Source organism: Pseudorca crassidens, chromosome 8 (assembly GCF_039906515.1).
Source record: "Pseudorca crassidens isolate mPseCra1 chromosome 8, mPseCra1.hap1, whole genome shotgun sequence".
NCBI lineage: Eukaryota > Metazoa > Chordata > Mammalia > Artiodactyla > Delphinidae > Pseudorca > Pseudorca crassidens.
Genome location: NC_090303.1, coordinates 101,385,495 through 101,411,859, shown reverse-complemented (window position 1 = coordinate 101,411,859; position 26,365 = coordinate 101,385,495). Strand labels below are relative to the sequence as shown.

Here is a 26,365-nt window from a genome sequence, read left to right as displayed (position 1 = left end):
AAGAAACCTTCATATGGTTCGTTGTTATTCTCGGCCTTTTAATGATGATATTCAGGTTGCCATCCGTTTACGACCCCAGGTGATTCTGTAGTCTTTCTCTGCTGTTTGCAAACCTGGTACTTTTTTTTTTTTTTTTTTGCGTTATGCGGGCCTCTCACTGCTGTGGCCTCTCCTGTTGCGGAGCACAGGCTCCGGACGCACAGGCTCAGCGGCCATGGCTCACGGGCTCAGCCGCTCCGCGGCACGTGGGATCTTCCCAGACCGGGGCACGAACCCGTGTCCCCTGCATCAGCAGGCGGACTCTCAACCACTGCGCCACCAGGGAAGCCCACCTGGTCCCTTTTATTGATGTCCTTCCATCAGTGGCTCCCAGAGAAGCACCTTCCTGGTACTTATTCATGTCCTGGCCCTATGGCACTCCTGACCAGCAAGACACTGCAGAGATGATGATGGGCCAGTGCCAGGCTCAAGCCTTAAGAAGTCGGCAGCTTCTGTGTTCTCTGGAGCTTCAAGGAACATGGGGGAGAGACCTTAGAAGACATGTGGGAAGGGAGAAGGTCCAGCCGTCCCAGCTGAGTCTGGCCCCCAGCCTCCCACCAGCGGAGGCAGCCAAGGGGTGACTTTAAGACCAGCACAAACAACCCAATCTAAAAATGGGCAGAAGACCTAAATAGACATTTCTCCAAAGAAGATATACGGACTGCCAACAAACATGAAAGAATGCTCAACATCATTAATCATTAAAGAAATGCAAATCAAAACTACAATGAGATATCATCTCACACCAGTCAGAATGGCCATCATCAAAAAATCTAGAAACAATAAATGCTAGAGAGGGTGTGGAGAAAAGGGAACACTCTTGCACTGCTGGTGGGAATGTGAATTGGTACAGCCACTATAGAGAACAGTATGGAGGTTCCTTAAAAAACTACAAATAGAACTACCATATGACCCAGCAATCCCACTACTGGGCATATACCCTGAGAAAACCATAATTCAAAAAGAGTCATGTGGGGCTTCCCTGGTGGCGCAGTGGTTGAGAGTCCGCCTGCCGATGCAGGGGACACGAGTTCGTGCCCCGGTCTGGGAAGATCCCACATGCCGCGGAGCGGCTGGGCCCATGAGCCATAGCCGCTGGGCCTGCGCGTCCGGAGCCTGTGCTCTGCAACGGGGGAGGCCACGACAGTGAGAGGCCCGCGTACCACAAAAAAAAAAAAAAAAAAAAAAGAGTCATGTACCAAAATGTTCATTGCAGCTCTATTTACAATAGCCCAGAGATGGAAACAACCTAAGTGTCCATCATCGGATGAATGGGTAAAGAAGATGTGGCACATATATACAATGGAATATTACTCAGCCATAAAAGGAAACGAAATTGAGCTATTTGTAATGAGGTGGATGGACCTAGAGTCTGTCATACAGAGTGAAGTAAGTCAGAAAGAGAAAGACGAATACCATATGCTAACACATATATATGGAATTTAAGAAAAAAATGTCATGAAGAACCTAGGGGTAAGACAGGAATAAAGACACAGACCTACTAGAGAATGGACTTGAGGATATGGGGAAGGGGAAAGGTAAGCTGTGACAAAGCGAGAGAGTGGCATGGACATATATACACTACCAAACGTAAAATAGATAGCTAGTGGGAAGCAGCCGCATAGCACAGCGAGATCACCTTGGTGCTTTGTGACCACCTAGAGGGGTGGGATAGGGAGGGTGGGAGGGAGGGAGACGTAAGAGGGAAGAGATATGGGAACATATGTATGTATATAACTGATTCACTTTGTTATAAAGCAGAAACTAACACACCATTGTAAGGCAATTATATTCCAATAAAGATGTTAAAAAAAAAAAAGACCAGCAGAGGAGCCAGCCGAGCCCAGCCTTGATTGTAGTATCAGGAAGAAATGAAATAGTTGTTGATTTCAGCCACTAAGTTTTGAGGTGTTTGTTACGCAGTGATTACTGAAACAGTAATTTTCTGCATTAGGGGTATGTGTGTGTATTCTTATATTTCTTGATATTTTTTCACGTGAGTTTGAGGATTTAGCTTCAGTAGTTGTTACTGTATATCATTTTCTTAGATTTCAAGTTAATATATTAGATATAATTATTAGAATGTGAGACTAGGATTAAATGAAAGTGTCTAGAATGTGGTTATGTAATAAGTCCTCAATAAATGTCATTATTATTACATAGCAGATATTCTGCATGTATCGATATTTTCATTTAATCTTCACAACTACCTATAAAGTATGTGCTGTTATTATATCTATTCTACAAATGAGGAAACAGACCAGGAAAACTGCCTACTGTCACATAGCTAGCTAATCACTATCCTATTATGCTTCGTAAAAAAATATATATATGTCTTCCCTTTTTAATACTTGTTTTAAAATCAAGTTTTGTTTTTCTCTGTCTGACTTATTTCACTTAGCATAATACCCTCCAAGACAAATACTGTATGCTATCACTTACATGTGGAAAATAAAAAATGCAACAGGGACTTCCGGGGTGGTCCAGTGGTAAAAAATCAGCCCTCCAATGTAGGGGACACGGTTCGATCCCTGGTTGGGGAACTAAGATCCCACATGTTGTGGGCAACTACGCCCGTGCTCCTCAACTAGAGAGCCCATGTGCCACAAACTACAGAGCCCACGCCCCCTGGAGCCTGTGCACCACAGCTGGAGAGAAGCCCACGTGCCTCAGCGAAAAGATCCCGGCTGTCGCATCAAAGGTCCTGCGTGCTGCAATGAAAATCTGACGCAGCCAAAATTTAAAAATGATAAATATTTTAAAAATTAAAAAATACAACAAAGTAGTGAATATAACAAAAAAGAAGCAGATTCACAGTTACAGAGAACAAACTAGTGGTTACCAGTGGGGAGACAGGAGGGTGGAGGGGCAACCTAGAGGTAGGGGATTAAGATGTACAAACTATTATGTATAAAATAAGCTACAAGGATATATTGTACAACACAGGGAATATAGCCAATATTTTATAGTAACTATAAATGGAGTATAACTTTTAAAAATTGTGAATCACTATATTATACATCTATAACTTAGGTAATATTGTACATCAACTATACTTCAATAAAACAAAGAAAAATCAAGTTTTATTGAGGTATAATTTATGTCTAATGAAGTTCCCATTTTAAGTGTAAAGTTAGATGGGTTTTGACAGATTTATTCACCTATGTAAAACCATTACTCCAATCAAAATAAAAAACATTTTCATCATCCCCAGAAGTTCCCTCATGCCCCACCCCACTCCCCAGCAAACACTGACCTGCTTTCCATTACTATCGATTAGTTTTTCTTGTTATAAAATTTCGCATAAATAGAATCACACAATAAATTCTCTTATTGTGTGACTTCTTTCATTTAGTATAATGTTTTGAGATCCATCCATGTTGTCACATATATAAGCAGTTTCTTTTTATTGCTGAGTAGTATTCTGTTGTATGCTTATACCATAATTTGTTTCTCCAGTCACTTGTTTCCAGTGCTTCATGCTAAGAATAAAGCTTTGATGAGCATCTGTTGTATGTTTGTTGACACTGTCATTTCTCTTTGGTAAGCACCTTGGAATGGAGTTGCTGGGTCACATGTATTAAGTTTTTAGTTTTCTGAGCAACTACCAGTTTGCCAAAGCATTTGTACCGTTTTACACTCTCGCCAGCAACAAATGAGGCCCATCCTCACTGACATCTGATATTGTCAGTTTTCTAACTCTTTAGCAGTACTGATGTGGTGGGCCATGGAAATTTGACTTTTCCCGATGACTAATGACACTGAGCGTCTTTTCATATACCTCTTGACCATTCGTATATCTTCTTTTGTGAAGTGTCCAAGTGTTTTGCCTTTGTTATTGGGTTCTTTTTATTGAGTTATGTATTCTGAATAATAGTTCTTTTTCATATATATATAATATTTTCTCCTAGTTCATGGCTTCCTTTTCATTTTCTTATGTTTCAAAGAACAGAAATTTGTAATTTTGTTAAAGCCCAGTTTATCAGTTCTTTTGATTATGGTTTACTCATTTTTTATCATGTAAGGAATCTTTGCCTATCTGAAGATCATAAAAATGTTCTCATGTTTACTTCTAGAAGTATAATTGTTTTAGCTCTGAAGTTTCGGTCTGTGATCCATTTCCAGGTAATTTTTGTGTCTGAGGTAAAGGTTAAGATTCTTTTTTAAACTTGAAGTACAATTTACATACAGTAAAATTTATCCCTTTTTGTGTATGGCCCGGTTTTAGCAAGCACTCTATAGTTATGTAACCACAACCACAAGACACAGAACAGTTCCATCAACCCCCCACAATGCCCTTGTGCCCCTGTAGTCAGCCCTTACCCCCTTCTGTTTTCTGTCCCTATAGTTTTGTCTTTTCCAGAATGTAATATAAATGGAATCACATTTGAGATTTATCCGTGTTGTTGTGTCTATCAGTAGTTCATTCCTTTTTATTGCTGAGTAGTGTTCCTTTGTATGGATTTAATATAATTTGTTTATCCAGTAACAGGTTGAAGGACATTTGGTTTGTTTCCACTTTGGGACAATTATGAATAAAGCTGTTACAGATATATGCATACAAGTTTTGTGTGACCATAGTTTTCATTTCTATTGGAAAAATACCTAAGAATGGGACTACTGGGTCATCTGATAAATGTGTGTTTTATTTTTAAAAAACTTTTTCCAAAGTGACTGTACCATTTTGCATCCCCACCAAAGAGAACAGTTGCTCTACATCCTCTCCAGTACTGGTATTGTCAGTGTTTTTTTATTGTAGACATTATTAATTAGATGTGTTATATCTCACTGTAATTATATTTGCATTTTCCTAATGAATAATGATAAGCATCATTTCACGGGCTTACTTGCCTTTTTTATATATAATTTGATTAGCAGCAGTTTTATTTTTTTAATAAATTTATTTTTGGCTGCGTTGGGTCTTTGTTGCTGCACACAGGCTTTCTCTAGTTGCAGCGGAGCTGGGGCTACTCTTCGTTGCGGTGCGCGGGCTTCTCGTGATGGCTTCTCTTGTTGCAGAGCTCTGGCTCTAGGTGGACAGGCCTCAGTAGTTGTGGTGCACGGGCTCAGTAGTTGTGGCACAGGGGCTTAGTTGCTCCGCGGCATGTGGGATCTTCCTGGACCAGGGCTCGAACCCGTGTCACCTGCATTGGCAGGCGGATTCTTAACCAGTGCACCAGCAGGGAAGTCCTTACTTGCCGTTTGAATATTTTCTTTGTTAAAGTGTTCACATCTATTGCTCGTATGCTTAATTGGGTGGTTTTCTTATTGTTAAAGTTTGAAAGTTTGTTATATATCCTGATTCATGCCCTTTGTCGGATAACGTGCTTTGCACGTTTTCTCCAGGTCTGTGGTTTGTCTTTTCATCCCCTTAACAAGAATCTTTTACTGACCAGTTATAATTTCAATGAAGTCCAGTATATCCTTTTTTTTCTTTATGGATTGTGCTTTTGAAATCTTTCTTAACTCAAGGTCACAGAGATTTTCTCCTGTGTTTTCTTCCAGAAGTTTCATAGTTTAGGTTTTGCAGTTGGTCTGTGATCCATTTTTTATCCTATACTTGTATATGGGATATGGTCAGGTTCTTTCTCTTTAATATTGATATCCAGTTGTGTCAGCACCACTTGTTGAAAAAGACTGTTTCTTCTCCCTTGAATTGCCTTTGCACCTTTATCCACAATCAGCTGATCATTTATATGTGTGGATTTATTTCTGGAACCTGTATTTTGTTCCGTTAATCTATGTGTCTGTTTTTATGCCGATACCACACGTCTTGATAACTGTAGTCTCCTAGTAAGTCTTGAAATCAAGTACATACTTGTTTCTTTTTAAAATTTTCTGAGGTTCTTGTTTCCCTTACAGATCAATTTTTCCATTTTTTTCCTTTTCTGGTTTGTATTAAATACCTATTTTGAAGCAGGTTAAAATGCCCATTTTTCATTTCTAGTCCATTTTTCAGAATTTCATCCTGATCTCCCTAGTGTTTCATCCTCTCATGTCCCTCGCCTCAGTAGAAATTCTCCAGTGGTGGTTCTTCCTTTTTTGTGTGTGTGTTTCTGGCCGCACCGCGTGGTATGCAGGATCTTAGTTCCCCAGCCGGGGGTCAAACCCATGCCCCCTGCAGTGGAATCATGGAGTCTTAACCACTGGACCGCTGGGAAACTCCCTGGCTGTTCTTTTTTAAAAAACATCACCACCACTTTCTAATCCTGTTGGGGGGAGGGGTGTACTTGACTTTTCACATAGGTGCCTTCCTTTCTGTTGAGATTACAGGATCCTTGTAGGTGGCAGTCAGGTGTATCATACTGACATCTTTTTCAGAATTCAGGTGCTCATAGAATCCTATTATGGAATAGGATCAGTTGATGTGTGTGGACTTAAGGTGTAGTGTGTTTGGTCATCACATGCATGAGGGTTCCAAGGCACAAAGGCATTAACTTCCCCAGAGACACAGCTGGGGTTCACACCGTAACCTGAATTCAAATGCTGAACCTTAACCCACAGTCCTGTTTCTATTAATTATATTTCCTCAATGCCAGGGTGTATTGTGGTTTTAATTTACTAGTGTGCTCTCATCAACCCCTGCCCCGCAAAGCTGCCATTAACAGATGATGTTTCTTAGAATAAATGGAATCCTGGAAATGGGAAAAGTTGATTATTACGTGGTGAATACTTTTTGCCCTGTGGCGATAACCACAGTTATTCCATTATTTACTTGAAATGTATTTTATGTGAAATAGTAGGAACTTATTTCAAAAGGTGTTACCTAGATTTTTTTTAAACAGAGTATTTGTGAAAAAAAAGTTTTTTCATATTCACTTGATCATGTTTAATCTGTTTTTTAAAATAGAAGCAATTCCTTGGATAATCTCTGGAAACTCTGGGCATGTTCAGTTACAGTCTTCACAGACCTTTATAAGATTAATTTCGCCTATTCCAGTTATTCTGATGGCTGCTTTTTCTTAGTAATAGAGTTTTTGTGTGGCTGGGAATTTGGGATTACAGATTGGTGTTTGAGTTGTTTTCCTCTTACTTCCTCTGCCCTCTTCCCATCTTTACTCACTCTTTTCTATTGGGTTTTTTCATTGGCCATCATCTGGCCCCAGTCCACAGTCCTCTTGTGGGGAGCTTGCTTGGTTCCTGGTAGGACTGCGTCCTGTCCCATTTGCCACCCCCATCCCAGACACATAAAAAAATATGACCTCAGTGCTTGGTCAGCAGCTTTCTTTCAGTTTCTGGCTCTGGCCTCTTCCAAGGATCATTCAAGTCAATTATTAGAAGGCATCACTGATGTTTGTTCCTTGAGAAATTTTTTTTATATATATAATTGTTTAATATATTTTTATTTATTTATTTATGGCTGTGTTGGGTCTTCGTTGCTGCGCGCGGGCTTTCTCTAGTTGCAGCTGGCGGGGTCTACTCTTCATTGTGGTGCGCGGGCTTCTCATTGCAGTGGCATCTCTTGTTGCAGAGCACGGGCTCTAGGTGAGCAGGCTTCAGTAGTTGTGGCATGTGGGCTCAGTAGTTGTGGCTCGCAGCCTCTAGAGCGCAGTCTCAGTAGTTGTGGCGCATGGGCTTAGTTGCTCCGCAGCATGTGGGATCTTCCCGGACCAGGGCTCAAACCCGTGTCCCCGGCATTGGCAGGGGGACTCTTAACCACTGCACCACCAGGGAAGTCCCCCTTGAGAAATTTTACTTCCAGATTGTGTCAGTTAAGAGTGGGTGTAGAGTCAAGTGATAAGTAATGTTTCTTAAAGCAGAGAAGACTCCTATCACTCTAAAATACAAATTTATCAAATAGAAGAGGAGTGATTTGAGTGATATTTATAAGATGCTAAAATTTTCAGTTCTGTTGCAATAATATTGCAATCAATTAGTATGCTCTTGACTGCGAAATAATTTGTCTCGTGCTGGCTTCAAGAATAAGGTTTATTCATTCACATAAATGGAAGACTAGTGGTTGACTAGTCAGTTAACTCAAGAACAGTTTCTTCCATCTCGTTTTTCCTGGCACCCTTGATCTTGGTCCAGGGGTTCTCAAACTTGTGGCACATTGGAATCACTCAGGGATCTTTTTAACAATCCCCGTGCCCTGGCTGCCCCTTGTAGTAATTAAATCAGAATTACTTGAGGGTGAGGTCCAGCCAGTAGTTTTTGGAATTCCCTCTGTGTTTCTGGAGTGCAGGTAAGTTTGCGAACCAGCGTTCTAAACTTTAGAACTTGGTCTGGAGATCAGTATTACCAGGGAGCTTGGTAGAAATGGAAAATCCCACACCCCACCCCAGATCAAATAGATCAGCAATCTACACTTTAACGTAGTCCCTAGGAGAACTGCTTATTCTTTAACATTAGGGAAGCCCTGCTTTAGAACACTGGTTTTCAAACTTCCAGACACGCTGGAATCACTGGAGGAGTTTGAAAAATACTGAGTGAAGCATGGGCCCCACCCTAGAAATTCTGATATATAGGGGTTACCTGAAGTGTTACCTAGAATCTGGGTTTTGCTATTGCATCCTATAGTATTCAAGACGTTCATTTGTCCCCCGTTATTTCCTGTAAATTGGTAGTTAAATCTAGCAGTTTGGTCAGATTTAGGTGGTTTCTTTCTCTTTTTCCTTCCCCAGCCTCCTTAAAATTGCTTCCAGGGTAGTGGTCTGTGTTTGTCTCAGGAGACCCATGATATCTGGTTATTTCTCCTTTCGCGGCATTAACAGCTGCTCCTCACCATTGCTTACATTCACTAGTTTAAAAAACCATGGTAATTATTTGTTATATTCTTTTGTTTACAAGGAATAGATACATATTTTCTCCAATTTATTGCATTTCTTGTGCTTTTTTATTTTACTGTACTTCTCACTATTAGAATTTATGTACCAAGCAATTTCTGTCTGTTTGTTCGCTGATATATCCCGACGCCTAGAACCGTGCCTGGAACATAATAGCTGCTTAATAGCTATTTGAGAAATTAATGAATTAATCCATACTCAGGGACTTGAAAACTCGGGATTCAGAATGGAATGAAATGTTACCAAGCTTGACACTATTAAAAATACAGGGCTTCCCTGGTGGCGCAGTGGTTGGGAGTCCGCCTGCCGATGCAGGGGACACGGGTTCGTGCCCCGGTCCGGGAAGATCCCACGTGCCGTGGAGCGGCTGGGACCGTGAGCCATGGCCGCTGAGCCTGCGCGTCTGGAGCCTGTGCTCGGCAACGGGAGAGGCCATGGCAGTGAGAGGCCCGCATACTGGAAAAAAAAAAAAAAAAAAAACCGCCGTTGTGAGGCAGAACTGGGAGGAAAAAAGGTGTTTGGACAGCTTGGGGAGTGCACCTCCTTATTTTACAGAGTGAATAGTGCAGCTCTTCTGTCTGTAACTGATGAAGCTACAAGTCCAGGTTTCAGTGCGAGTAGTGTAACCATTTAGCTCTGGGGAGCTGGAGGGGAGAATAGACCACCTGCAGCTTGGTGGCTGTGTCAGCATCTGGTCCTTATGGAGGCAGACATCCCAAAGTCACATCGTGCCTCTGGCCAATAGTTTCTTGGAATTGTTGTTATACGTTGCATGCTTCACTGTTCTTTGATTTCTTTTGTTAAGTGAAAGAGCTGCTGCTCTTGCTTAATTGCCTCCGTAGCTTTAGCCTCTGTTTTCCTGACTTTTTACTTCAAGGCTCCTCAAACCAGAGGCTACACACTTTTTGTCAGGTACTGTAGTCAGATTACTACAGGACACACAGGTCACGTGCATCCCCATGGCTGCGTTTGATCTGGGTTAGTGGGGTGGAGCTTTAAGTGACTGAGATCATTTTCTGGAGGATGCGCTTAGCTCTGTGGTCAGGGATATAGCACCCAACGGCTGCAGCACCCAGCCAAGTCTTTCTATAGCACTGAGAGCAGAAGGGGAACGTAAGTCAGGGTGTGCTCCCCTGGATTTTTAAACATATTTAATAAGTATGTCAGAGGCATGTGAACAAACCATATGGATTGGAGTTAAACCAGTAGAGAAACGAAGAATGTGTTTAGAACTGTTTCAGGAGGAAGGTTTGGAGGAGACCAGGAGCTGGGATGGGTTGTAGAGCCCAGGTCCAGGAATCGCTTCTGTGGAAAGAAGGGTGTGCTGCCCGCTTCCTCTGCGCCGTGGTAATAATTTGAAGAGGGCCAGGCAGGCGGGCTGCGTTGCACAGCCCAGGGGCTCCCTTCACGCTGTCTGACGTGCACAGAGCCAAGGCAAAGGTGAGTGGAAGACAGCGGTGTCACAGCAGTTACCTCTAAGGTTCAGCCCCAGCTTGTAGTCATGGCTGTGTCCCAGTTCCTGGCCCATGTTGTGTGTTCTTTAAATGCTTATGATCTGAGCTGCTGGGAGGAACTGGAAGATTTGGGAACACCCTGCATACAGGAGGAGGTAGGTGATTTAGAATGGTCACATTTGAACTTGGCACCTGGGGGGGGAGTGGTAATTAAACTTTAGGGTGCAGCACATGAGTGGGGGTTTGTTAATACTCCTGCCTGGGAGGTTTGGGTGGGGCTTAGGAATTTGCAGTTGCAGTAAGTTGCCCTGGGATGCTGCTGGAACCACACTTGGCTGCTTTGTTGGGAAAGGGACACTCAGAAAGGATTCCTAAAGACAGAGGACAGAGCGAGGCGGGGGGCACAGCTTGAGAATGGTTGCCAAGCCACAGGGTTGGGAGCTTTTCTGCAGCTAAGCTCAACAGGCTCACAAAAGGCCAAAGATTAGATTAAGATCATAGAATTATCAGCCCAGAGAAAGGAAATTGACAGGTTCTGATGAAAGAGTAGTGCATGGTGCACAGTGATTTATCTTGGGACTTAAACTGATAGGGAAGGAAGTGAACCGTGGTAGAGATTGGAGATTCAGGAGACTCGTAGAGCAGGGTATATCTAACTTTTTGGGCTTCGGTCTGTAGTAAGAAATACATTGTACGTTGTGACCCAGTCATAAATGTTTATACAGCTGAAAGCTCCAGAACGACTTTATTATTTGCAGTCCACTCGGGTGTTCCTATTTCTTTAAAAACGTGCTGGTCCTAGCTCAGTATGTTGATTTCATGATCTGGTGGGTTTACAACCCCTGGTTTGAAAACATTGCTTCCAGAGATGGTCTGGATTAGGTGATGGGACTCAGAAGGTGAGGGCACTGGGAAGACACACCACCTGCTTATTGATTGGTTCGTGGGAGGTGCAGGGTTGGAGGTGGAGTCGTCTGGGTGTTTAATGTCGTGCTCAGGAGGTGGTTGCTGAAGTGTGTGGAGGTGGTTATTATTGGTGGCAAGACCCCATAAGCTTGGAAGCTGAACTGTTAGTCAGTTCGTCTGCATGGACATCGAAGTCCTGTAAGGCAAGCTTAAGGACTCAAGGTAAAAATGAAAGCAGTTCTTGGGATGGGTTGTATGCTAGGTGCATGACGTTGGTCCTGATGGACCCTTCTGCCCAACGATTTGATAGCCTAGCAGATTGAAACCTACTCCTCCCCATTTTATCCCCGTGAACAAGTGACTGTCTGCTGTTCCAGAGGATGGTGGTTTAGGGGTGGGGAGTGATATATAAGTAATTTTTTTTCTTTATGGAGAATAAACATGAAAAGTTTTTCAAAATTAATCTGAAAAGTATTAGAACGTTTATATAAATAGTGCCTATTTTATAACAATTGTGAAGTGTGAGAGATTCAGTTAACGACCTTGAAGGTATATCTTCTGTTGTGGAAATACTGGGTGAAAAAACTTACTGTGCTAAATTACCATTGCAAAAAATATATATATGGTAATGCTGTTTTCAGCTGGTAAAAGTTCAGAAGAAACTTTTTAAAAATAATTTTTATGACTTTTAAAACTAAGGCGGTTCTTAGTTTGGAGGGAAAATACTTGGAAGTTAATTGTGGGATACTGAGATATATTTTCCAACCTCTTATAGTACTGTTATATCATAAAACGAGTGATTTATGTCTGTGTTGATAAACACACATCTGGGCACGTGCTGCTTTTCCACTTATTTCAGATCACTCCTATATTGCTTTCGTATAACATTTCTCCAGAGTAGATCTGGAGTTGGGATTCTCTTCAGACTGTACAAATTAATGCACCTTTCGAGAGCATGATCATTGTTGAAACATCTTCAGGAAATAACTAGTGTTTCAGAATCTGAATTTGATAAGGACAAAAGCCAAATAAATGTATGAACTTATTATGAGGGGAAAATTTTAAAGGTGCTCAAGTAAAGAACATAATTTGCTGTAGATCAACAAAGTCTTTTGTAGCTGCTGCAAGCAAACTGCTTGCGAAACTTGATCAAAGAGCCGAATTGCTGCTTTGGAGGATGAGGATGGTAAGGACGTCTCTGAAAGCCAGAAATTACTAGAACCAGGACTGAGAACATTATGAGCAGTGGGCTTTATTTACTAAGAGTAATTATCATTTAGTGCTGACTTGTAAAGATTTCAGCACTAGTTGTCTTCTATATAATTCTACTTTTTAATGGAAACCGTAGAGAACCACTGTGTCAAGTCTGCAAATGTAGCCTCCCTGTCCCTTCTTAATTTAAGTAAGTAATGATCTCCCTTAGGGGGGAGTCCAAGGATGGGAGACCCAAGGGAGACCTAGCTCTTCTTCAGTCCTGCTTCTGCTGATGAATAATCCCTTTTTCCGAGGACCAATCTGATTGGGAAGTCCAGCTTGCCCCCTGAGGAACTGCAGTTTTAAATCTGTGTCCCAGTTACTTGTGAAGGTGATAGTTTGCTGTCAACCTGCATTGTGATTTGGGTTGAACTACATTGTCTGCTTTTGCCAGAATAATTACTTGTGTTTTCAAGTTAAATGTCCATTTAGCCTGTCAAATAATTTATGCCCTTTATAAAGGTACAAATGAGGAGCTCTTCTTGGGATATGTGCCAATAATTGTATTTTTAAGTGTGGTCCAGTCGTTATCTATAACTCCATCTTTGCACTTTATCTCATGCTGTCTTGTTTACTGTGTGTAACTTGCTTTTGGTTGTGGCTTCTGAAATTTCACCTGATCAGTCCTGAGGCTATTCTCCCCCTCCCCTCACCCCTGCAAGTAAGGCTGTTGAGACTTAGCTGGTGCCAGTACATAATGGTTTGTTACCGTCTAATCCAGTGTTTCCTACTGGTTTCCCTCCTCTTTGGGGGAACTTAGTATGTATATCACACCCTCTTTCTTTTCACTATTTTTAATCCAGTTCTGCTTTTTAAAAGTTTTAAAAATCATTTTAAATTCCTTTTGTTTTTAATTCTTCAAAGGCTCTAAAGAAGTTTATTTTCTTTCTAAAATTTTTCAGTTTTGCTAACTTACAAAAGAGGGTTTTTTCCCTTGCTGCTTTCATTACATAAAATAGCTTTGCTGTATTTTGAGCTAAATGCTCCTTTATAGGCTAGCTTATATAACATGGTTCCTTTTGAGCACAATCCGTTTGAAGTGTGTGGCGTTCCTGGACTACCACTGTATCCCTATGTCACAGGCAGGCCCGTGCTTGGACACCAGCACAGACTAGAACTGTGTTTCCTAGTCATGTGTATAAATTGACACCTTCTGTAGTATCTGAGTGTGCCCTCCGGAGGTCTGAGCCCACATGTCTACAGTGTGTTGGGCGCTGCGCTGGTCTTGGTAGACTAATTAGTGAAAGAGAATTTCAGATAACTTTAAGCACTAAAAAGAAATAAAACAAGGCGGCTGTGAGAGAGTGACTGTGAGGGAGCTGGCGCCACCTTCGGTTGGGCGGTCTCGGAGAAGGGACGTTTGAGCGGAGGCCAGAATAACGATAAAAGGGAGCCTGTACATTCAGAGATGGGGGGTGGCCGGGACAAAGGCACAAAGGCGGGCAGGAACTTGGCAGGGATAGAAGGATGTGACTGGAGCCTGGGAGGGCCCGGGAGGAGGAGGGAGGGCAGCAGATGAGGTAGGGAAGGGGGCAGAGCAGGGCACCCGCGGGGAGAGCCCGGGATTGTGGGCAGGGTTAGGAGCTGGGGGTTATTCTGATGGCGGTGAGGATTTTAAGCAGGGAAGTAACATTTAATTTTCAAAAGCTCTTGTAGGCTGCTTTGTAGAGAAGGATTTCAGTTGTTCGTCATTCTGGAGACGCTCTGAACGGTGCTTAGCTGCTCACGAGGAGCGGGCAGTCCTGCCAACTTGGGGCTTTTCTCGTTGTCTCCCCGCAGCCCCTACTTATAAGCTCGCGTATTAGTTAATTTGAGTGTATGGGGACTGCCCTTGGTGTGAAAACACTGTGCGCCCTGTGGACCGCACCTCTCCGTGGTCTGGAGGAGGACAGGCCCAACCCAAACCCCAGGAGCGTAAAACTGGTTTTACCAAACCTCTCTCCTTGGTTCTCCCTGCGCCTCCTTTGAGATGGAAGTTCCGTGAGATATGGCGAGCATGTAGAGTGTGTGCTTAATAATGATCTGAGGACGCGTGAGAGAAGGAAGGGTTTGGGGTGAAATTAGGGAGGGACCACTTCCTATTTCCTGCTGGTAAAATCAGTCTGCCCTTCGTATTCGCCCCACAAACGGGGGTCAACCAACCTCGGATGGAAAATATGGTGGGCGGGGCGCAGAAAGCTCCAAAATGCAGAACTTGAATTTATTGCACGCGGGCAGCTGTTTACATGGCATTTACATTGTACTGTTGGGTATTATAAGTGATCTAGAGATTCAGGAGTATGTGGGAAAATGTGCTCGGTTGTATGCAAATACTACGCCTTTTTTTTGTGTGTGGTATAGTTGATTTACAACCTTGTGTTAGTTTCAAGTGTACAGCAGAGTGATTCAGTTATGCATATATATTATTTTTCATATTCTTTCCCATTATGGTTTATTACAGGATATTGATTGTAGTTCTCTGTGCTATACAGTGGGACCTTGTTGTTTATCTGTTTAGCAGTATATATCTGCTGATCCCAAGCTCCTAATTTATCCCTCCCCCCACCTTCCCCCTTTGGTAACCATAAATTTGTTTTCTGTGTCTGTGAGTCTGTTTCTGTTTTGTAAATAAGTTCATTAATACTACACCGTTTTATGTAAGGGACTTGAGTATCCTCGGATTTTGGTGTCTGAGGGGCGGGATGGCCGTAATGTGGGCTGTGTTCTTGCAGTGTTTCTTCACAGGGTATCCTCTTCTAAAGTCCTCCCCTAGAAATTTACTGACAACAGGAGGGTGAGAACTTGGGGCTCTGATTCTTGATTTGTTAACATACAGGCTCAGCTATTACTGGTGATTTTGTGAAGTCAGAGCATTTCTTTATTGTCTTCTGTGTGCCAGACATTGTGAGGCCTTCAATACTGAATGATTGAGAGAGAATTTCTACCTTGAAGAACTTTTAAAAACCGACCTTTATCACATACTTCCAGCTTATCCTCTTTAAAAACTACTTGGTAACACTTATAACAGCCATACGTGAAGAGCCGAAGAAACTGATCATGCTTTATTAATTTTTAATTCAAAATTAATAGCCATATTTCAGGGACACCAGAGGAAATTAGCTTAAACCTTATTTAAGAGTTTGTTTACTTTTGACAAACTATGATATGCGTACTGGTCAGTACTGTTTGTTAATGTCACAGACATGTGTAATTCATAATAGTGTAATTGCTTAAATTCCTGTAGTATATATGGAATTTATTTCCATTTAGAGTATTTCTTGGTAAAATAGTAGAATTAAAGTTTTTTTACCTTAATATGCCAGTGCGTACTCAGCTATTGCTCTCTTTTATAGGGAAATCCTCATTGACGATTCAGTTTGTTGAAGGCCAATTTGTTGATTCCTACGATCCAACCATAGAAAACAGTAAGTATTGTTTTCAAGGATTTATAAACTGAGAAGCCTGCTTTTTGCCTACAAACAACCACTGTGTATTCCTGGAGGCTTTGATTGCAGGGGGTATTCAGTTAAACCTATAGATCTCCAACTGGGGGCCCAAAAAAGCTTCCAAAAGCTTTACCCACTTTACACTGAATGAATTTTATTCAGTGTCTGGGTCCCACCATCTAGAAATTGTTATTCATCTCCATAGGAATCCATTTTTACATTGGAACCTCATATTAGAGATGCTGCTTTAAGAAAACAAGTAGAGAGCAGAATTTTTTTTTTTTTTTCCTTCTCAACAGTAGCCCTTCTTAGGGATTCCAAGCTTAAAAAGAAAGGATGAACACACTCCAGATCCTCTGTACCTTACTCTTGTAGAAGTGCTAGTCCCCCAACCCCTTCTAGTTCTAAAGACTTGAGAGGAGGCTGTGGAGAAAAGAGCTGTCGGGGATTGGAGAGAACCCTCGCAGCATTTTCTGAGAAGTTGGCTCCAAAGCCTACTGGCATTTCAGGCCATGTGCAGAAGAAAGCACCCAAGACCAGAACCAGTCACAGCCTTTACCCTGTCTAGTTTCAGCCCATGGTTTCAGAATCTTCCTGAAGGATTCTAGGACTATGACACAAGTCTTGATTCTAGGGATCATGGAAGAGAACCTGAAACACTTCCATCCAGGGAAGCTGGTCTTGTTTTGTGCTATCTTAGAACCCTAGGTAGGCCCTGGAACCAGTCTTCTTAGTTTCTGGGCACCAGGACTTACCTAGGATTTATCACCAGGAGCACATAGATTTAAACGTGGGATTCATCAAACCCTGATTGGCATGTTAGACATGAAGCCGACTTAACAGCCAGGTTCATGGACTTTAACAGCTAGATTCACAGACTTCACCTGCCCAAAGCTTGCAAGAGAGAGACTTAAGAAGAAGCTTACAACAGGGGGGTGGACAAACTATGGCCTGCAGGTCACAAAGACCCCACTGCCTTTTTGTACAGCCCATGAGCAAAGAATGGTTTTTACATTTTTAATATTTGAAAAGGAATAATGTTTGTGACATGTGAGTGTTCTGTGAATTTTAGATTTCGGCACCCTAGAGTTTTATCAGAACACGGCCCTGCTTGTTCCCTTACACTATACTGTCTATGGCTGTCTTTGCTCTACCGTAGCAGAGCTGTTGAGTAGTTGCCGCAGAGACCATATGGCCCACAAAGCCTTAAAATAGTTACTGTCTGGCCCTTTTCTGGAAGAGTTTGCCAGCTTCTGGCTTAAAATATTCAGCTGTCCTTCGTGTCCTGGTGTGCTGGTGGCAGGGGAGGAAAGCTGTTGGTTGCTAAGCTAACTCTGGGAAGAGAGTTTGAAGTAAGCCCTGCCGCTCTCGGGGGGAGGAGTCCTGCCCTCATGCGGTGTTGATTCGTTAGCTGGCACGTGGTGGTCTGCCGGTGTGCGGGGCAGACTCATTTGAATGCTACCTGAACAGGTTCGGTTGTCCGCCACTGCGATAAGAACAGAAGAAAGCCGTGATCTTGCCCTTAATATTTGCTGTATGTAGCAATTTTTAATTTTGTGTCCTTAAAGAGATAAGGTTCATTTGGGAATTCTAGTCATAGAACAGTAGAAGATAGTTTTCGTGGTAAGCTCTGCCCATAAAAGTGGTTCTTACAATTGTATCTTTGTGCTATTTAAAATTGAGTTGGAAGGAGAGTCATGGTGTTGAATATAAATGCATTTTCTTTATATGTAAGGAATTGGCCCAGTGAAAGTACAACTTTCTTACCTTGATAGTATCTCAAAAACATAATGATATGACCGTACTTTGAAGGCTGTGAGCATCAACTTGAATCATGATTTTAATGTTTACCTGTCTAACACTTACTGTTAAATAGTAAAGAATGAATTAACAGTATTTATTAAATCTTTAGGCAAGAGCAGAAATGACTGTCAAGGGTATGTGAATCCCTTAAAAGTTCATGAGACATATACAGACATCACATTCCATTTACCAGGCTTCTGACCGTCTAACACAGGGCAGAAATCCTTCCTCCACCCTTTCCCCCATGATTTAGTAGAAAAACATTGTTCAGAGATAACAAGGAATGAGAAAGGGAATAGTTATCATAAACTCATTGCTAGCAACATAAATGAATGGGTAGTTTTATGGTTTTAAAAAACACAGTACTCTGTAAATCTGGGGATTCTTTTTACACTTAACTTTATAATATAGAACAGGTGGTTTCTATCAAACGTTCAATAGTAACACGTCTCTGTGGACTATCACTGCAAAAGCAAAAATGCTGCGACTATGTCATCTTCTTTTAACATAGCGGTATAGGAGAATAATATCAATGAAACCATAATAATATTTTCTAGTTTGGGGAAATTTCTAGACCAAATACTGCTATGCAGATGTAGCTTTTTTATGTACTGTAGTAATAATCTCAACTCATGCAAACTAAATTGATATGATGAAATTTAACTAATGATGGTTTATAATTTAAAGGAAAAAATAGTAGGTCACAGTTTCTGCCATCTCAAGGTAGCCCTGTTGATGAATTAATAGAGCTGCTCTCAGAAAGTTGGGGAATTCTCATTAGGAGTTTTGCAGCATTATCAAGCATTGCATCGTGGGTAGACTTCTCAGTAGGATATGAATTAGGAGTTCTCAATACACTTTAGTAATACAAATCTTACTTTGTGAATATCCAGTTTTAGAAATCTCTTATTACCTTGCTTATTAGTAGGTTTAACTAGTAAGTGGCTATTAGTCTGCTTAGGGCAGTCTCAGGGTTTTAGGTTGGAAATTGGATTAATTTCTCCAGTGATTGAAAAAGGGAGGGAGAGAGGAAAGTGATACCAGGAGAGAGCCAGCTTTGCCTTTCTACACAAGGAGGGCGTAGGAGAATCTGTTCCTGGTTTATGGAACTGACAGACGTACCTCTCATTACACTTCGCTTTTTTCTATAGTAACAAGAAGAGGCAGTTTTCCTGTGGCAGATGGAAGGTCTTCAATTTCATTTCACTGCCGTGTGTAGGAGGATTTACATCCTTTTTAAAGGCAACGAAATACTAAAACGTTTATTAATATCTTATTTCTTGTATGTCTCTTCCCTCACTAGCCAGTACTCCCCCAGCCTCCTTGGCTGAATTTTCGTTGTTTTTCTGACCCGGCATCACAGGTGCCCCTCTGGCTCTCTCTGAGCTTGCTTTCTTGTGATCCTCGCTCTCCAAGAACTTGCTGGGCTCACCACGGCCCCCAGATTGCTCTCTCCTCCTTGTTAACGGTTTTCTCTCCTGATTTTCATCTGTCTCTTTTTGCTTTCTCTTTTGTCTGTGGGACAAAGTGGGCAAAAGTGGGTCCTCTCTCAGCTGTTCAAGGGATAGATTCTGTTGCCTGGCTCCAGTCAGGAGATTTGAAGACTCATTGTGAGTCAAGATGGCTGGGACGGGGTGTACGGAAGAAATCTGTTCCATTTCGTTATCAGGGTTCCAGATGGTTACTTTTTAATATCCTGTTACTATTAATAGTTCTTTCCTCTCCATTTGTTTGAAGTCTGTCTCCTTAGAATTGCGAATTTTCCCCAAGTTATTTGAGTCTGATTTCCCCCCAGATAGGGAAAGGTTGTTGTGACAAATTGCTTGCATCTTTCAGCTAAGTGGAGATGATGGCTTCACACAGAACATGTTCTGTTGCTGTCCTCTCTCAATAAAATTGCTAATTTTCTAGGTACTGAAAGTTCTTAGCACTTCAGTTAGTATCAGCTCTTCGTACTCTGGCACCAGACTTGCTATAAATTAATGACAAGTTGTGTGCTTTTGGTTCATTCTAGAACTCAGACTTTATGTAATGTATTTCACTTTTTCACAAGAGGAAAAGACTGTCCACAGCTAGAGCATTCAGATCACTTTTACAAGATTCGAAGCGTTGCCTACTTTGTTTCTTTGGAAAAGGTTCAAGGTTTACCCAACATTGGTTTTAGGCAGTCAGCGTTGCTTAGTAAAATAATGGAAGTAGGGAACAGTCTATAAACTCAGATATTCTTTTTTGTTTTGTGGGATCTTTTTATGAGATTACTAAGGACTCTGCTTAATTGGTTGTCATTGTTTGAGCTTTCAGTGATCCCAAGTTCATGTTTTTCTAGCTAATATTTAATTCCTTTTTCACTGTAGCTTTCACAAAATTGATCACAGTAAATGGACAAGAATATCATCTTCAACTTGTAGATACAGCTGGGCAGGTAAGTGTGCCAGAATCCCATATAGTGCACCCGACAGTCCTAGCCCTGCCACTGATGCTTAAACACAACGACACTGCCAAGAAAACCCCTCGTGATTTATGTGTGTTTGGATATTAACAGGCTGTCTACTTTGTCTTTTCTAAGATACTTACAGAAGTTTTTCAAATAATTAACTTGTTTTTCTACTGTAGAATTGTTTTAAATATATTCATCATAACATTCTGAAGGTTTATTTTTATTAAAGGTTAGTAGTTCTCTATTTTCTAAAGGTTGATTCTGTATCAGAGAATCACATTAGCCCTTTTCCTCCCTTTGTAGTATGTATCTTCCTACGTTAAGAAGAGAAGTTGATCTTTTCTAGGGAAAGGGCCTGGGAAAGGCATAGGGCAGAAATGAGCTGGTTGTATTGGATCTATTATATGATTACAAGATTAAAGAATGTCGGTCTGATTTGCTAGACAGTAACTAGCAAAGGTGAGTAACCCCCAAAAGAGGTATGCACAGGTTAATGTGGCAGTGATGTGGCGACTGGATCGCCAGAGGAATCGACTGGAAGCAAAGGGTGAAAGAAATTAAGAGAACTTGAAGGGAGCCAAGAGAACCCTTGTGACAGTGCACCTTCCCCTTCCATGTCACCCAGTCCTGCTTTTCCTGGAAATCATTTTGTTCGGCTGAATTTCTTACTGTTGACTGGAGGGTGGGGCATGTAAAGAAGCTGGGATGTCCCCTTGCATCTTATAACCGACAAAGGATCAGACTAGCAGGAGGGTGAGTGTAGGGTAGACTGGTCTGCCGTGTTAAATGGAGGCTTTTTTCTGGAACCTGGGGAAACTGGCATAGACCTAGAAAGATGTGGCCTGTCTTGCAGGTTTGGAGTGAACTCCCTCTGCTTTATATTTTGAAGTGAACATAGAAGGAAAGTGTAAGCCCCCCTAGTGAAGCAAGAAAATAGCTGTATTGGGTCGTTTTAGCACTGGAGGAACCCTGGAGTTTCCATTCTGGAAGCTTCAAATAAAATAAGTCAGAAATGTGTATGTCAGAGAGCTATAACATAAGTCATTCACTCAACATCCGCGGTGGATGTGCTGGGCTTTCGTCTTCAGACCTCATGGTGGTTTTCTTGGAGCAGAGCCATCCTAGGCTTTTACTCTACGGGGTACCTGCCTATTGATAGAATGGGAGCCTCTTGGAACAAGGGAAATAACAGAAGTCTCCATTAGCGACTGACGACATAGAGGACGCAGCTTATCTTAGAAGTTAGTGTACGAAGAGTGTCTGGGGTAGGACCTTGTTCTGGATTCTTAGTGTTGGTATTTTTTATAATAGTTGAGGCAATTGTGTGATTTATTACCTAAAACAAAACACTTCTAAGAGTGAAGGGGGGACACTGGTAACAGGCTGGGACAAGAGGTATAAGCTGAGAGTGTCCTGGGTGAAGAAATATGGGAGTCTGACACTATCAAGATTTCGGTTTGGGACTTCCCTGGTGGCGCAGCGGTTAGGAATCCTCCTGCCAGTGCAGGGGACACGGGTTCAAGCCCTGTTCCGGGAAGATCCTACACACCGCAGAGCAACTAAGCCCGTGCGCCACAACTACTGAGCCTGTGCGCCACAACTACTGAGCCTGCGTGCCGCAACTACTGAAACCCACACGCCTAGAGCCCGTGCTCCTCAACAAAGAGAAGCCACCGCAATGAGAAGCCTGCGCACCGCAATGAAGAGTAGCCCTGCTTGCCGCAACTAGAGAAAGCCCACGCGCAGTAACGAAGACCCAACACAGCCATAAATGTATGTATGTATGTATGTAACAATTTTTAAAAATCCATTAAAAGAAAAGAATCCTCCTGCCAATGCAGGGGACACGGGTTCGATCCCTGGTCCAGGAAGATTCCACATGTCGCAGAGCAGCTAAGCCCGTGTGCCACAACTACTGAGCCCGCGCGCCTAGAGCCCATGCACTGCGATGAAGAATAGCCCCCACTCGCCGCAACTAGAGAAAACCCGCATGCAGCAATGAAGACCCAACGCAGCCAAAAAAAAAAAGATTTCGGTTTGCTTTTATATCTTAGTTTTGAATTTTCATTAAGCTCGTGGAAAGTAAGGGTAAGGATGCAGATTGATAAATCACTTTCATGTGACGTAACTATAGCAATTCATTTTATAATAGGCCAGAAGGAGAATCAGTATTTCGTAGTTGTTCGGAGCATGGGCTCTGCAGTCACACTGCCTGGATTTGAATCCTAGGTTTTCTTACTAACTCATTGACCTTGAGGAAAGTAACAAACTTTTCTGTGCCTCATACGTTTCATCTGTATAATGGTGATAACTGTGGTGCCTGCCCTCACAGGATTGTTATGTTTTAGAGGTGATTTATGAGCTTTAAGAGAACGTGATCCTTACTTGTAGTTCTTTGATGCCACTGAGGCTAGAGCAGGGGCCTAGCCTGGAAACTCAGTTGAGGTTCACAGTGTGAGTGGGAGTCGTGCAGGAATCTCTTATACTTGGAGGAGAGCTGTGTCCTCGAAAACATTTCTCTGGAGAGAAAATTCTTTATATTGACTCTCCTTATGAAAATAGAATGTGTGTTCCTCAGAAATTCTGTTTTGCTCTAAAGCATAAATGTACATACACTTGGACATCACACGCCTTTAACTGTTTTAATGATAGAGTAATATAAAGAATGACCCCAAAAGGATCAGAGCTGTCAGGGAATGAGTGTACAGTGTGAGTATGTGAAGAGCATAGGTTAATTCCTGGCTCTGCTGTCTTGCTCTTTTGGGCTTTGTTACCGCTGGCTAAGAATATTTAGAGAATTTCTGCACAAAATATGTTCAGATTTAGCTACTTTGAATAGTTTGTTCTCATTGCAGCTAATAGTTCCAAAAGGCTATATTCACAGTTGGGAGACCGTAAAAGGTTATGCTGGTATTTACAATTCACGATGGTGCAACAGGGGTGGTATTTCCTTATGCCACAGTCCTGCCCTCGTTCTGTAGAAATTGGATGAGATAACACTTATATTTACTGCTCTAAGAACTGTTTTTAAATCGGATTCATATCATGGGGTTGAGACTGCTGGTAGCAAGGAAAAATGATTATGATAGCAAGTACTGTTCATTTAGTAGTTTATTTTATACAGCTGATTTAATTGCCCAGCTAGGGATGATAATGAACAGAGTGAGTGGATTATTTTTAGTTTGCTTGAAATATTTTGTTTTGACCTAATTTAAGTAAACTCAGTGACAAGTGGCTCAGAGACAGTCAATTTTAATGTCAGATTCCCTTTTAAAAAAAGTTTTAAATTCATTTAAAAAATAATAATAATACATGTACATGTTATAGAAATAAAATAACACAAAAAGGTAAATAGTCAAAATTAAATCTTTCCACCGTAGCTATCTTAGCTTCACTCCGCCAACAGTAACCCATTATCAGTTTCTAGTAAATGCTTCCAAGCTGTTTTATACGTGAACATGCAAATATAGTTTTAAACTATTTTTTTCTTTTCTACACAAAAAGTAGCATGTCTCTATATCTCCATCTTGGAAATTATTCCGTATCAGTGTATACGGGCTCTTTTCTTCCCCCCATGGCTGCATAATGTCCCATTGTTTGGATACATCGTAATTTAACTATTGATCAGCAGTTAGGTTGTTTCCAGTCATGCCACCACCAGCAGTGCCACAGCCAGTATCTTGTGTTACTTTAGAAGGATGGTATGTATGTAAGAAAATGTCCTGGGTGTGGGATTGCTGGACCATAGGGTCACATTCTTGGCAGCAGTGAATAGGCGTGCCTGTTTCCCTACACCCTCGCCAACACGACGGGTTACCACATTTTTTGATATTTGCCAATCTGCTGGGTGAAAAAATAGTATCTCAGTGTCGTGTTTTTCTTCTTATGAAGGAATTTGATCATATTTTCCTGTGTTTGAGGGCATTTGTATTGTATTTCCTTTCTTCACATTATCCTGTCTATTCATGTACTTCGCCCTTGTCTATTGGGAGGATGGTCTTTGCTTGTTGAGTTGAAAGATCACTTAATGTGTGAAGAAAATTAGCACTAGAAAATTAGCTACGGAACTTCCCTGACGTTCCAGTGGTAAAGAATCCACCTTCCAATGCAGGGGACGTGGGTTCAATCCCTGGTCGGGGAACTAAGATCCCACATCTGCGAGGCAGCTAAGCCTGCACGCCGCAACTACTGAGCCCACGTGCCTCAACTAGAGAGCCCGCATGCTGCAAACTACAGAGCCCGCGCACCACAACTAGAGAGAGAAAACCCACACGCCACAACTAGAGAGAAGCCTGCGCACCACGACGAAAGATCCCATGTGCCGCAACTAAGACCCGACACAGCTAAAAAAATAAATAGATATACCTTAAAAAAAGAAAATTAGCTGCAGGGTTCTGTTTTATTTTCAGTCCGTCTTTTGTTTATGTTTTTTGTTTGGGAGGTTTTCAGCCATGAAGAACGTCTTCATTTTCATGTGGTTGAATTTATTAATCTCTTTTTAACCAATACTGGTTTTTTAAAATTCTCCCATCCACTATGTACCTAGTTTCAGTTTTCATCTTCAGATCTTTTATTCCTCTGGAATACATTTTTGCTAAGGTTTGAGGTAGAGATCCAACTTAGCCATTTCCCCCCAGATGGCTCTGCATTTGTTCCCGGTACATTTTGTTGAGGGTTACTTTTTATCCTTACTGGTTTGAAATGCCAGTATTATCATATACCTACTTCCCATGACTGTTTGGGTCTTTGTAGATTTCCCTGTCTGCTCCATTCATGAGCTAGTATTGCACTATTTTAATTACCGTAGCTTTATGGTTTCCACCCACCTGCCTCTGCAGTTGCTCTTCTTTCTCTGGAAGTATACTTTTTATCAGGATTATGTTACATTTGTGTATTAATTGAGGATTAATTAGTGGATACCCTTCTGATTCTACATATTCTTGCTGAAGACCATGGCACACTCTTCCGCTGATTTAACTCTTATCTCTTGGGCGTATTTTAAGATTTTCTTCAGATGGATCGTATACTTTTATTTTCTTAGGCTTATTACTAGGAATTTTGTCCTTTTTGGTTGCTTTAAAGCTGAGGGTCTTTTTCCTCTGTTATACTTTATATTTTTTACACTGTACTTCTTGAATATGATTATCCTTTTCTTTTTTCCCACATCTTCACTTCAGGAAAAAGGTAATTTGTACTTTGGGTCTGCTGTACCTGAGCTGGTGACTAAAATCATTTGAAATTTTGTTTTTAATCTGGGTCAAAAGATCTCTCATTCCATTAACAACTTGTTTTTCAACATCAACACTAAAGTGAATTCAACTTAATGAAAGTTGTACTATTAATGAAATCAAAGAAGGTTTTATTTTGCATATGTAGTAAGCTCTGTGATGTTGAAATGCTATTGTGATTAATGACTATAATATCAGAGTTGATAGTAAAACTTTATTTTTTTTTAAGACACTTTAACATAGGGCAGTGACTCAGGGTCATCATCATAATCACGCTATGGAATTGCAGAGTTAACAGAGACAGTTACTTGATATAAGGGTGGCTTGCGTGATTTTTCTATAATAGTGCCTGGGATGTGTGGTATATTAACAATTATATTTCAACTGAGAAGGAAATGTTTGTACCATACAGTGGCACTCTTGAGTGCTGCATTGACATTAAACACTCTTGTAGTCTTTGATAATTCTGTGTCTAAAGCAGCAGGGTTTTTCTTAAAGCATTGTAAAGCTGGTAGTAACAGGCTGTTTCATAACGTGTACCTTTCTTTCTGATTCCTGAAGTTGCTCAGTATGCAGCTCATCTGATCCTAACAAGTCTGAATATACTGCCTGAGTCTAGTGTTTTGTTTCTCTTCTCTCTTCCTCTTTTTCAAGTGCTGGTAGCAACCCACTAATGACTGGCACATTGGGCTCAGGCCACTGTGACTCACGTGCAGAAAATAGGTGAAAATACACATTTATGGAATAAACTAGTAGCACTTGTGAATTTACTGAGAGGCCTAAGAGACTCTGGACTTTCAGGCCCATAAAGGAGAGGTGGTGGTGCTTTTCCCTTGATACAAGGTCACGGAACCAGTCTTTTCATTCCTTCCATCTTCTTCTCCCAGGAACTGCAGCAGACATTAGCTGTCCCTCAGAAGTCTTAGAGTAGGGGCTTCCCTGGTGGTCCAGTGGTTAGGACTCTGCGCTCCCAATGCAGGGGACATGGGTTCGATCCCTGGTTGGGGAATTAGGATCCTGCATTCTGCATGGC

The 26,365-nt window shown here is 41.6% G+C and overlaps 1 protein-coding gene across 1 annotated transcript in view; it reads left to right on the top strand.

The window, feature by feature from the left end:
• Positions 1 to 26,365, top strand: part of RHEB (Ras homolog, mTORC1 binding) — a 46,220-nt gene that overhangs the window by 11,600 nt on the left and 8,255 nt on the right. Inside the window, exons 2-3 of the mRNA XM_067747487.1 lie at positions 15,772 to 15,843; positions 20,022 to 20,089. Coding sequence (XP_067603588.1) covers positions 15,772 to 15,843; positions 20,022 to 20,089 — 140 coding nt within the window. The remainder of the gene's footprint in view (positions 1 to 15,771; positions 15,844 to 20,021; positions 20,090 to 26,365) is intronic.